At 33.3% G+C, this 13,803-nt stretch overlaps 1 protein-coding gene across 1 annotated transcript in view; it reads left to right on the forward strand.

Moving 5' to 3' along the window:
* LOC137922965 (serine proteinase stubble-like) overlaps positions 1-13,803 on the forward strand; it is a 28,424-nt gene that overhangs the window by 14,030 nt on the left and 591 nt on the right. The window contains exons 2-7 of the mRNA XM_068766081.1: positions 2,247-2,426; positions 8,727-9,116; positions 10,078-10,255; positions 11,303-11,495; positions 12,581-12,685; positions 13,286-13,393. Of these exons, the coding sequence (XP_068622182.1) occupies positions 2,247-2,426; positions 8,727-9,116; positions 10,078-10,255; positions 11,303-11,495; positions 12,581-12,685; positions 13,286-13,393 (1,154 nt within the window). The remainder of the gene's footprint in view (positions 1-2,246; positions 2,427-8,726; positions 9,117-10,077; positions 10,256-11,302; positions 11,496-12,580; positions 12,686-13,285; positions 13,394-13,803) is intronic.

Raw genomic sequence — 13,803 nt, forward strand, 5'->3', positions numbered from 1 at the left:
AAAAGCTGTAAAGGTTGTCAGCAACGAATATAGATACATCACGTGAGTTGTAAATACTAAGTCCAAAGTGTGTTTAATGTTCATTAGTAAAATAGTACATTGTTATTTTTTTTAATCTTGTACTATTTTATTTCTGTATTGACTACATATTAGATTTTTTATGACGGATGGTCACTGTCGACCTACAGGTTGTTAGCAAAGTTCTGTGGCTCCCTCAGAGGTCCTGGCTCGAATCATTACGAGCAAAGTCAAAAATAAAATAGATTAAAAAAATAAATAGATCATTAGTGTTCTACGATCGTTCGTTGGTGATCATTAAGAGTTCTGTTAAGTTCCAATATTAAATAAATGAATTTTATCTTTATCTTTATTAATACATATATTTTTATAACCGGTCTAGAATTTTATTTTTACATTTTTAAATAGATCTTATAGGATTTGACCCGTATCCAACGTCTCCAGACAAATATAATAAGGTCGTCTATTCTTCTTATGGGTTAGACGTGTTGCCTGCCAGTTCATTTTCGCTTCTCCAGAACCTTAATGCCCAAACAGCCCAACCTTTTCTCCGTTCAATGAAGCCTGCACGTTGCCATTTCAATGTGCACATCCGCTTAGCTATGTTAGTTGCTTTCGTTTGTCTAAAAAATATTTTTTTTCTAATTTGACTGTAGCAATTTTTTGACGTAGTATATTATATACGTGCTGCTTATCACTTTCGATCAGGTAAGCACATTCCTGATTACGTTTTGCGCTATATATAGTGTAAATGTTTATTCACGATCATATAAAAAGTGTTGTAGACACGCAGCAACGGTCTCGTTTCATAAGACAATAATCCGGTTAATGACCGGTCTGATTATTTTCACTGTCGAGTTCATGTTTACGTTTTTACTGTCATCGATTGAAAGGGTATTTCTAATAAGAAACCGAAAGTGTGGCTAAAGAGTTAAATAATTTATCAACGACATTATCCAAAAATGTTAACCGATACTATTGCTTGTAAATTGCATGGGCTCACTTTATCTTATTTAAACGTAATAATATTTCAAATAATTAACAAGTTACTTAAGATTAGATTCTCTCGTTGATCTCAACGGGAGCAAACTTAGATTAGCTTGGCTAATAGGATCCAGTAGAAGTAGCCTACCTGTTCTCGGTAGGCAAAACTCCTCATTTTATAAAAAATTGAAAGGAAGGCCTTTTGATTTCCTATAAGAAACGGTAGCGTATGCGCTGGCAGGGCAGCGTTGAACCTTGCTGTAAATCGATAATGGATAATAATCGTGGGGGTTTTAGTCAGTCTTAATCTGACATAACTCATCCAAGGGCAGATATGCGTAGGTGTTTCACCTACGTCATATTCTAACTGCATTAAAGATGTTAAATTTTCAGGTCGAATAAGTTTTTAGAAGAGGTAACCCGTGTTATGTAGCGTATTCACTTGACATAACACCTTTAATTAAATGCATGCGAAATAGCTCGGTTTGCACGTTCCGAACAAAAATATATAATAAAATACTAAAGAATGTTGAGTTGTGACTCAATAGTTGCGATCGTAGGTCGCAGGCTCGGTTCCCAGGATTAGATTTTTATTAATTTACATTTATTGCATTAATTATAATGGATTGCTCACGTACAATTTTCTAAAGAATGGACAGCAGCGTTTTCTGCGTGCCATAGTACCACACTGCAATCACCAATCCGCCTGCCAGGCGTGGCGATTATTGTGTATCCCCCCTATAGGTACCTTTAGGGGAGGCCTAAGCCACGCAGTGGGCGCTTGTGGATTGACACGACGACGACGAGGGAAAGTTTATTCAGATTACCTTTTTGATTAGTTTAATTTATATAATTTGATATATTTAGTCTTGTTCAGCTATTAATTTTAGTACTTTAATCAGTTTAATAATATTTTCATTATTTTTTTGTTTCTGCTGTTACGGTCACTGTATTGTGCGCAATAAGTTTATTAATATAATTAAGATTTAACAATAGCCTAAACATTCGCTTTAATATGTAGATTAATAATATGAAAAACAATTTTTCTTTATACACTTAAAAGCGATAAGAAAAGAATAGCATACACCGAAATGTAAGAGAGGCATTGTGTGCCCATGCGGTTTTACTGAAGATTTTAAAATTACAAAATTCTACACCTCATTTTAATGCTGTATATCTTGTAACATCAACCAGTGTTCTCAAGTGTACTCTATTTTATTAATTTGAATCTTTCTTATTTACAGTGATACCTCAAACATGCCGCTTCCGAGGGGCCAGATTCCCTTGCGGGCTTAGTATATCATGTATTATGGGGGGAGGAAAGCCACTGGATCTGTGCTCAGGGGGTATGATCTGGGCATGTTGCATCGATAGAGATACCACTGAAAAACCCAGTGAAACAGCTCCCGTGGTCCATAACGCAAGTAAGTTTCTTTAACAATATCTTATGCCCATTAACTATATGATTATAACTTTCGAAGATTAAATAGTTCTTGAAACATCGTATCACATCTAAGCGTCTTATCATTAATAATTATAAAAAGTTTTACACAAAAGACATGAATTATTATTACAATGGGTCATCGATAAGTTTTTTTATAATATCCCCAGAACCATCTAAAACAACAACATCGACACTGGGTGGTTTAAGTTAGGAGAGATATCAAATTACAATGTTATTTATTCAGAGTGAAGGATATTTTGTCGACATAAAATTAAAGCTTCCCGAAAAAAAAAGATATACAATCTGACGTCCTGTCAAAATGACGCCTGTCAAGTATAAAATTTATCCATAGAGTTTTTATGGATGCTTAATGACATTTTTAAAGATAGTACCTTGATTAACATTTTATTATATATTATATGCATATATGAAAAACAGAGGTGTATATCTTAATCCATATCAGGTGTACCATCTTACATCTCAATGTGAAGCATGTGTTTTCCTATAAACAATTATTACTTACGTAAACAACAAAAATCAAATTGTTACTTTTTTATAAAGTTTAGTTTATAACAATAAAACTCTGTACTATTTTAAGGACCTACTTATTCAAAACTAGATATCATTGCAGCCTTGACTATTATAACCAAAGGCTAATTTTGGCAATATGTTAATTAACCTATGCCTGCACTAAAGATAATCTAATGATTATTAAAACAATTTACATTAAAACAACTTACTGCAGTAACACTATGAATATGTAATTAAAACCCATTAACACGCACGTTGATTAATTATATGTTGTGATAATAATTTTTGTATGGTATTAATTATGAGCGTTTCGTAATTTACATTTATAAGTGTAGTATAATGTATAAATATGGCGGGTTCGATCTCTTTCGTATCAACTGCGCACCCATCATTTGATTCAATAATCGACATCTATAAAATCTTTAACATTGACTTTAAGTTTATTTGTTAACAATATCGGAAGTCTGAAAGCGCGTTAATAATAAATTATCATTCATTAAAATTTTAAAATTTTACATGGACTAGAATAGATATAATAGTCTGAGCACTTTGCAGTAGTACTATAGTGCTACCACAACCGCTATACCGTACCTTAGAAAAATGTCCCATCTCCTTGCATTTTCGTGGTCAAGGAAAAATGAACATAGACGCCGCCGTCGCATTGGCGGCGAACTAACGCAATGGAACGCCAGATATACCCCTTCGTCTTGCCGCGAGCTTATGTAAGGAGCGGTACAATGGTTTCGGTAGTATCATAGTAGAGTACTATGGAGCATAAGCTCGGGCCTTAACAGGAGCAATTACACCAGATTGGGAAACTATTATGCACTTTGATCACTTATACAAACGCTTTATGGACGCGTCTACTTTAAAATTTGACCCACCTTTTGCGTTCCATTTCTAGAGTGCCTGAGGGTAACGATCCCCGACTAGATAGATTGCTGCAATCAGATTATAGTACGCTAATAAATTAAGAATTTATTATTGCGGTTTGCGTTTTAATAACACGTTTTTAATTCAACTAATAAATAAAAATAATTATAAACTAAGCTACGCATATAAAGTTTGTCATAGACGCTTGTGTGATATGATTTTTATTCACGAAGCGGATTATTACGAAACCACACTTCATATTTGTATAACAATACAGTTGACTCTCTCCTTATCCTTGGTACAAAAGAAAAGCGAAAGCGGTTTCATAGAACAATCTAACTTAGCATGTTAACTAATATGCAAACCTAATTTTGTAAAGTATGAAAATGATATTAATTTAACTAGATGTTGAATGAATTAGTTAAATTGATTTTCACGTCATAGAATACTTTCCTCTGTAAACTTGAACAAATCTGCAATTTATTTTACAGGTTGATTTGTTTTAGTAATTAATAGGAATTAATGTATGAAAGAAGCGATATAAAATTTTAAAAAGAAAATGTTATTAACTTATTGTTCTTTTTCTTACGGCTTATATAATATTAATGGTGTATAGTATATAAACAGGTGTAAAAAAAAATATCTTAGATAGCGAGTAGTAGGCGTGAATGTAGGTTCATTCGAAGATTTCTAAAAAGACAGAAAGCCGTCTACGTCCAACTTCGTTTGACGTCTTTAATAAAATTGTCTGTTCACTTTGTGGGTGGACATCCTAAACTGCTCTAGGCGATCTTTAACGTTACCACTCCTGAAACTTAGGATTCTGGCGGCTATCTATTCCGTGTGATATGTGGTATCTGTTCACTTCAACTTGCCAATGGATCGGCTTAAGTGTCCTGGGCTATGTCACTTAAGTCACTTACGTTTTGGATTTTAGAACCTTGGTATACCAATTTTCGTACGTTTTTTTCTTTACTGTTTATAAGTATAAATTACTCAACTAAACTCAGCCGATAGACATCTATTGCAAAGCATAAACCTTCTGCAAGAGTCACAAGCACTTTTTAAAGCGAACTATAGTAAAAGTCTAAAGTTACTAGTATAAAATTGCTAGCATTATTTTCGTATAAAAAGAACTAATGTATTATAGATGAAAAACGTTTATTGATACGTTAAAATAAATCATTTTCTAAGTAAAGACGTTTATTCCACCCAAGTTCACGCACTGATTGTCCCGAGCTTACGGCGGCGATTACTGTCGTAGAATAATCTCCTACATAGTGTTTTACTTTAGGAAAGTGTATGTGTACATTTTTATATTAATAATGTACCTACAATACATACTGTAAAATCATGTATGATAAAATATTTAAAATACTCAATTGACAAAAACTACGAAACAGATTTTAACTTAACTCTCTCTACTTAATTAAAAAAATGTAAAAGCGTTACAATGAACCTTAACTTAGGAAGTATATCCATTAGTTTGTTTCATTTAATTAGATCGAGTTAGAGTTTTTTTTATATTTGCACTAATTATAAGGAACTTATACAAGAATTTAGAAAATTATTTATGATATTTAGCACAATCAATTACCAGCTATCAGAAAAATAGCCTCAGTAATATGAAAAATATGATATCTGCCATCACTAACATTATTTCGGTGATTGCAACATATTTGCAATATCTGTTTCAGAAAATCTTTTTTGTATTTAACTGACAGTGTAACAAAGTCTTTAGCGATCAACGAGACGATTCTCTTTCATGTATTTACAAAATATGTGTCTAGTTTGTAATAATTAACTTGCAACATTTACGCTATTTTACAAAGCAGTCACGTCGACATGCGTATAAATTTTTTTCCTATAAAACCAAGTCAGATAATAGAAATGTCTTTTCAAGCTTAAATCAATTAAAATTTTAGTTTCCAATTACTAGTTAATTCAAATCATATAATATACGTGACCGAAGGGAAATGCAGGTACCCCTCGGGCGAATAACCCTTTTGTTTCGATTCATCTGATACCTTCTATTAACATCTTGAATACGGAGAGATTTAAGTGAAATTTAAGTGAAAGTATCAAATTGTATCACGTCCATTCGACCGTAAACACAATAGTGTGTAATAACACTGTTTAAGAGCGACACGTGAAACGAAAAGTAGATAATGATGGTTTCGGTCCATATCCGGCTATCGAGATCTTAAGTATGTGCTAATTTTAAATTACGAATAAAATTATAGTCGACGGGCAGATAAACTAGTAACTAAAACAACCTTCCAATGGGTAGTTCATGCCGAAGAAAACGACTTTAAAAATATGAAATAGATTTTGCTCTAATAAACAGAGTTTACCTACTCTATCGTAAATAAATATTTATATATCGTCGTAAACTAGCATTGCATAAAAAATAAATCCTTTATTTTATGTAAAATCTAAACAAATTCTCCTTTAAATTCTTCCATATTCCACGTGATTGAGAGGAAAATGGAAAAAGGCGCTTAGCTTAAACTATGTTTTATGTAACTAAACTTGAGGGCTTCCACGGAAGCCTCGATTTAGACCGTAACATAGTATTATTACTGAAAGAGGCATTCGAGCTCTTTCGCCGCTTGAGTAGATACTTGGAGAGCCTCTAAGAGATGCCCTCGGATGCTTTAAAAATTACCATTGAAAATCGTCCGAGTGGAACAAACTTCGACTTGGTTGGTTGCTATTGATTGGCTACCTACACTTCCAATTTCGAAAAGCGTTAGCGCTGGAAAGCGAAGTGGCGGAAGAAACTCTTCTATCCACGATTGTAGAAGACCGTTACGATACGATACCGTTATGGCTTCCCCGATATGTTTGAAGCCGTGCTTGCCGCTAAAGACATCTTGTCTAAGTGCAAATTGTGGTCAATATACAATATACAATATTATTGTTGTCGTCTCATCTGGAAAATCATGAACGTGTCTTGAGGTCAGATTGGAGTGACGTTTGAATGTCCCCAAAGGAATTGCTTTATATGTGACGGCATCTAATGAGAGTATTAGAATGTGCGATAATAGAATGAAAGAAGTCTATTAGCATCATTACACTAACCGATGAAGCCCTCTGCAAGGCATAGGCCTCACTCAAAGATTACCACGATAGGCGATCTGGCGGTGCCTGCGCCTAGCTGCTATCTAGTGGAGACCCTAACCACGCCGCGCCTGCTGGCTCGAAGTCTCCAAAAGAATCATCCTGTCTCAACGGCTGGCTGTTACAAAAGTAATGTGCCCCTTCCACTGCTACTTCAAAGGAGCAATCCTTTGAACTACGTCAGTGAACTTGGTTTTTCACTGGATATCCTTATTTCTCATTCAATCTAGCAGCGAAGCTTTAAACATGGCCCGTTTCATTCTTATGACTTTGAACCTAAGTTAAAAATGTATCTATATTCAAATCCACATACAGATCTTCAGTGAGCACATGTCACGATTTTCGCTAGTGGTAATATGTAATTACAATATAACAAAATACATTGTTTTTAAAATGGCGCTAAAATTATTTACTCGCCGCTTTCTAGATAAGCCATCATCGATTATTGCATATAATGAACGTCAACGCTGAAAATTTTATTAAAACGACTTATTTTCTCCTGGATATTAAAAAAAGTATATTATTACCTGAGGAAAGTGAAACTTATATAGTTGGTATAAACATTATCTCGAAAGAACGTACCTCTATAGTTTTACTTCTAAAGTGGAATAAAACCATAAGATATAATGATTGCGTAATACGTAAGGAAAGTAAAAGTTTTTAAAGCGAAATCATATTAAGGATGTTTTGATTTTTTTTGCTCTTACGTAACGCAAAGTGTAACTTATTACGGGAATTAGAAAGTTTGGAATGTTTTATTTCTGCCATTCTTATTACTTTTATTTTTAAAAAATAGTAATTGAACAAAAATACTCGTGTACTAGTTAACTTAATAACGTAATATTTACTTGGTAGTATGAGTTATTAAATTATAACTCATTTTCAAATTATGCGATATGCCCCTAGTATTTATTGTAGACGCTGCAACATTATACTTCCGTAAACGAAATAAATAGTAAATTATCAAATGTTCTAGCAGCATATTTCATTATAGGCCAGTAGTCGGAAAAGTGCGGCTCTGGTACAAATATCCATGAAAAGCACAATAATATTTTCAATAAAAAAAACTTAGCAAGAAAAATATTAAAAACACTTACGATCATCTGAAAAAGCATGTGTTTGCTGTTTTATGTTTTTTTAAATTATAGAGATAGAGAGAAAAACATAAATACATATAAAAGCGGACAATCTTGCTCAAAAGCAACATTTCACAAATTTGGCTCCCAAACTACCGAGGAGGTACAGGCACATTGTTCACATTAATAAATATTTAATAATAATAATAATGTATGAAATTTTGTTTTGTTTAAATTACTACTGATTTAGTGTAAGAAAAGTTTAATAAACAAGTAGGAGGCTTAAAATTTTTTTAGAGGTTTGATGGCCATATTTGCCTCTGAAGCTTATAACTTTACCGACCACTTACAAAAATATTTTATAAAAATGACTATTGCATTCTTATTACTGCTTTAGACATAGGCTAATTACTCCGTTCATTAGAAATTTTAAGGTATACAGTGCAATAATATTTTTAATCTCTTTTTTTTCGTTTTTAACGTGAGTAAACAAAGTCGTATACAATCCTAGTTGGAAATAGACTTTTGTGTATTACTATTGGAATCATTTCATATTCATATTTTCATATTTAAGTGAAATAGGTGTCGCGTTTTATTACTTTACGCTTTGATATAAATTGTTATTACCATAATGTACTACTTGCATTCAAATTTAACGAACAAACATTCCACAACAGGTGATCTGATAGAAATCATCGGTACATTTCCACACGACAGCTACGATTACCAGACAGATACTAATCAATTTGAAGATCCAATCATTATCTATACTGAACCAAACAGACCAAAACCACACTATAGTCGGCCAAAACCAGTAACGGACCGACCCGAGCTGGATGTAATTGGACAAAATCGACCAAGACCGGATTGGAATATTCCAAATTATGATCAGAATCATTATTTCCACGTGAAGCCCTCATATCACGAAAGCACTACAATACATCCAAATCCAGATGACTTTTACACATCCAATCATTTCGTTGGTGGCGCGAATAACGCTGATGGTGATGATGATTATGTACCTGTTCACACGAGCGGTCATAAACCGCAAAAACCCAGCTTTCCGGGTGAGATTACTTTTGTAAACAAAATTTCGGGATTTTAAATTACCTGTGACGATGAAACTCAAGTGCCTAAACTTATAAACGTATATTTAAAAAAAGAATATAAAGAAATCAACAATGAAACTAATTTCAAATTAAATAATAAAATATTTAAAAATTTGATTAAAAAAAGAAACTTGTTATTTATAATTTAATAAATTTGTGTTTACCATTTGTGTTGAACTCTTTAAAAAAAGTAACTCTCAATATAACATCTAAATTTATTATCAAAAATTCTTGCAATAACTTGAGTTTCCTCTGTTCCATCAATCGGTAAATACCTTTCTGGCTTTGATAATTTTGGCACTGCGATTTCATAATCATCATGCACCTTCTTAATTCTTTGTACAGCACCCGCTTTATATACACGATCTACATTTGCATTAACACGTGTTATTGGTGCGTAAATTGGATTTGTATAGATAGACACTATTTGAATCACCAAATAAACCAAACAAGTTTCTTGTAATTACATGTTTCAAACATCTTATTATCACTGAATAATAAAATAAAACCTTAAACTTTATTAAAATATAATCACATATATTTATTCTTGTTTCTATGCGAAAGGTAAAAAAGCACTTATTATAATGGTATCCAAAATCAGCATTAATTATTGGTGTACTAAATCTGAACCGCTGTTAGCTGCAAAGTCGTATATACGCAAGGAAGAAGCGCGAACTTGTTAACGTCATCAAAACAAGCATGATTTTCTGTCAGTCTTATCAGAAATCTATGGGAAATACCTATGTCCAACAGTAGACTTCTTACAAATGAAATTATGAATTATTTTGAAATAATGTCTAGTACATCGGTTATTAATGCCAGTTTTGAATACCGCGGTGCCTACGTGCATACGTGTGCCTTGGAACTAATTAATTAGAAGGTTTAAAATTAATCAATTGTTTAAAAATTGCTTTTCCAGGTTGTGGTGAGCACTATACTCGATCAAATCGTATAGTTGGAGGCCACTCTACTGGATTTGGTTCCCATCCCTGGCAGGCGGCTCTAATAAAGTCTGGTTTTCTGAGTAAGAAACTTGCATGCGGCGGTGCACTTATCTCAGATCGTTGGGTGATCACAGCGGCGCACTGTGTAGCTACGTGAGTAATTAAATATCAATATTTCTAGTGTAATTAAAAATATTATTAAACAAAATATCTTTATTTAATTCGGCATTTACATGCACTTTTGAAACGTCGATTACTTTAACGTTATAAGTAGTAAGCTGCCATCGGCTTGGAACGCTAATTTCGATAAGTTTAAGGTGAATTGATGGTGATTATAATTATAATCACCATCAATTCACCTGGAGGGTGTCCACTCACGGATATAGGCCTCCCCTAAAACTTAGGGACCACGGACAGATAAGCACAGCGTAGAATGTCCAGCCAAGGCGAACAAACTACGTTGTTGAGGTTATAGAAGATTCTCGATGCAGGCCGCTTCCTGCCGGGAATAGGTATTGGAAATCTACTTGTAAATTTTTATTTCTGCTTCATACGTTCGTCAAAGAGTTAAAAGTTTTCAACGAAATTTATTCATTTTCTTAAAGACTCGGTGTTTTGCACGACCAGAGTTTTTTTTTTAAATTATACAATAACGCATTTCACCATACAGTAAATAGTTCATATATTACAATATATTCAGCAACCTTCGGTATAGGTGTTAGTATTACGTTTCGCCAATACTTTTCACATATTATCGCCAATTTCTGTAGTAAATGTTTTTATATAGAGATATCAATAATATATGTCATTTTTTGTTACGTAGTGTCGCCTGGATTGATAAAACGTTACCTATTTATTTTTTTCTTAACGGTGGCCTCCACTTATAGCTTCAGCTTAAGAAAACAGACTCCAAAAACATTTTCATTTCTTTGTATTATTACCTTATTGCTCAATAGACATTTCGCAACGTCTAAATAAAACTTTGCAGTTTGAATAAAAAAGTACATTTGCGCAAACATACCATAACATTACATGAATGCTTAACATACATAATAACAGACTATTTATGTCGTTGTTTCACTATACAAACCGAGCGTTCGAGACTATAGAAGGGGCATGCAGTGTTATTTGCCGTACGGATCTAATTTATATTGAGTTTAGATATAGCCACATTAAAACTTATGTTTTGTTAACCGTCAGAACACCGAACTCCCAACTGCGGGTTCGTCTCGGAGAATGGGATGTGAGAGACGCCGGCGAGAGATACTCGCACGAAGAGTTCGCAGTGCAACGTAAGGAAGTTCATCCTTCATACGAACCGGCTGACTTCAGGAACGACGTCGCTTTAGTGCAGCTAGATCGAGGAGTTGTGTTTAAACAACATATTTTACCTGTAAGTAATTATAGTTAATAACTATATTACACGCCTTCTTCGCTAGCAAAGAAATCATACTAAATATTTGCTATTCCATTTGTACAGGCTAAGTATTCTGTAATTGTATTTGCGATGGAAGCGATATTTCTTTCGCAAATTCTTCTACTAACACTAGCACTTCCCGAAATCATAGAAATTCGTAAACAATTAAGTAAGTAATAAAGTAATAATGATACCATCAAGTCAAGAGACGGTCTTCCAAAACTTCGCGAAGCTTCTTTGCGGAATCAATTTATGGAACGCTGGCGTGGTTAACCTAAGATGTTGACAGACTCAAATCTGATAAAATAAGTAATGCACTAACTGCACGAAGCCGTGGCTTTTAAAAGAACCTTGAAGCTTATTTACTGAAATAAGTTATAGCTACGCGCCATCAACACTCTAAGTGCTCAAACCAGGCGAAGCTGTTAAAGTCAACAGACAAACGTTATTATAAACTGTGGAATAAACTCAATTCATGTTTACGAAGAGTTAACTATACCATTTGTTTACATGGATTCTAAAATTGGTTGCGAAATTTATAAGATGAGTTCCGCTGGACGATAACAGATGACGTCACTAGTATTTTACATTGCGGTAGACTTTCTTTCCCTGCGACTAATATAAGCAAATCTTTTTTTGCGATATAGTGATTTGACAGTGAAAAGTTGTGTTATTTCCATATCCAAAGCGACATCAATTAATAGACGGGTTTTAAATTGTTCTTCATACTCTATTATTTAACATGACCGATGTTTATTTTCAAATACAATTAATATTTAAAAATAAAGGTCCTACTCCTTCTCTAGGTTTATAGTTAATTTAACGGCAATAGTGTTCTATTACAAAAAAGAAGACACGTGCGTGAAAGTATCAGAATAATGCACAATTTTTCTCACAAAAATAGATTGAATTCATTTCTAACATCACTATTTAAATAAAACTATTGGAGGCACAATAACTAAGCCGTTAAGACTACTATTATTGTTAACAAATTTAATATTATGATATTACTCTTAAATATAGTTCAGTTAATACAAGAAGTTTTTTTTAATACATTTCAGGTTTGTTTACCACAAAAACAAATGAAATTAGCTGGGAAAACAGCTACAGTCGCCGGTTGGGGAAGAACTCGACACGGACAAAGTACAGTCCCTTCAGTATTGCAGGTACGTAGAAAAAATACTTTAAACATAAAAAAGCAGTTATATGTATCATTTACTATTGATTTAGTCGCTAATAAACGACATCTTACGGCGTGTATATTTAAAACTATTACAGAATTTTCGATTAATTATATTTTGATGGTAAATATATTTCTTTTGCTTATCAGCGGACGTCTTCTTTTTTATATCTTCGAGTTGGTTTCCTCGTAAATATTAATAATAACATTATTACTCACATAAATAATAATGATATTTTAATTTTATACCTTGGTATCATGTACAAGTGCAATTATCATCTCCTTCATCATTTCAGACGTAAGACGTCTTCTGCTAGATATAGCCATCCTCCATAGATTCTCATTTCGGTTGAAAACAGCCTGCTTTTAACTTTAACATCTTCTGACAATTTCAATAAGTTTGTCTGTCTACCTTGTGACATCCTACACTGCGCTTGCCGGACCGTGGTCAACAATATATATAGGAATGACTAGAACTATCATTAGCCGTCCCACAACAGAAATACATACATACACTCATTTTCTGCTGTTTAGACTGTTAACCCATTATAACAATGTTTCAAAGTGTAATTAATTTTTTAACCAGGAGGTGGACGTAGAAGTGATACCCAACGAACGCTGCCAACGGTGGTTCCGTGCGGCTGGAAGGCGAGAGACTATACACGACGTTTTTCTATGTGCTGGATACAAAGAGGTTTGTTGGATATGAAAACAATTATTTTTTAATAAGGCTTTTTACCACGAATAAAATATGAGGGATTATCCTCAAATCCTTTTATTAACTTTTAAAGTTAAGAAATCAACATGTTTAAATATTTCCAATTTCTAAATTAATATTTTAACCTGGTTAGGATGACAAAGATTTTAATGTCTATATTTCAAGATGATCTCTGAACGAATAATTTAAAACTTATGGCCCCTGGCCCCTATCACTCCTGCAACTTGCGAATCCCTTAGAATATACCAGTTACATTCATTGAAGATAATAATACCAGATAATGTATAGAAATTTTCCATCACTAGGTTTAAAAAAAAATATCTAGGATCGTTTGTGTGCACTAGTTTACAGCACTGTAAATAATTTCACAGAAGATAGTACACTTT

The sequence above is a fragment of the Battus philenor genome, unplaced genomic scaffold (genome assembly GCF_028537555.1).
Source record: "Battus philenor isolate CCGP_79_NKW_IND1 unplaced genomic scaffold, ilBatPhil1.0.hap1 SCAF_20, whole genome shotgun sequence".
Lineage (NCBI taxonomy): Eukaryota > Metazoa > Arthropoda > Insecta > Lepidoptera > Papilionidae > Battus > Battus philenor.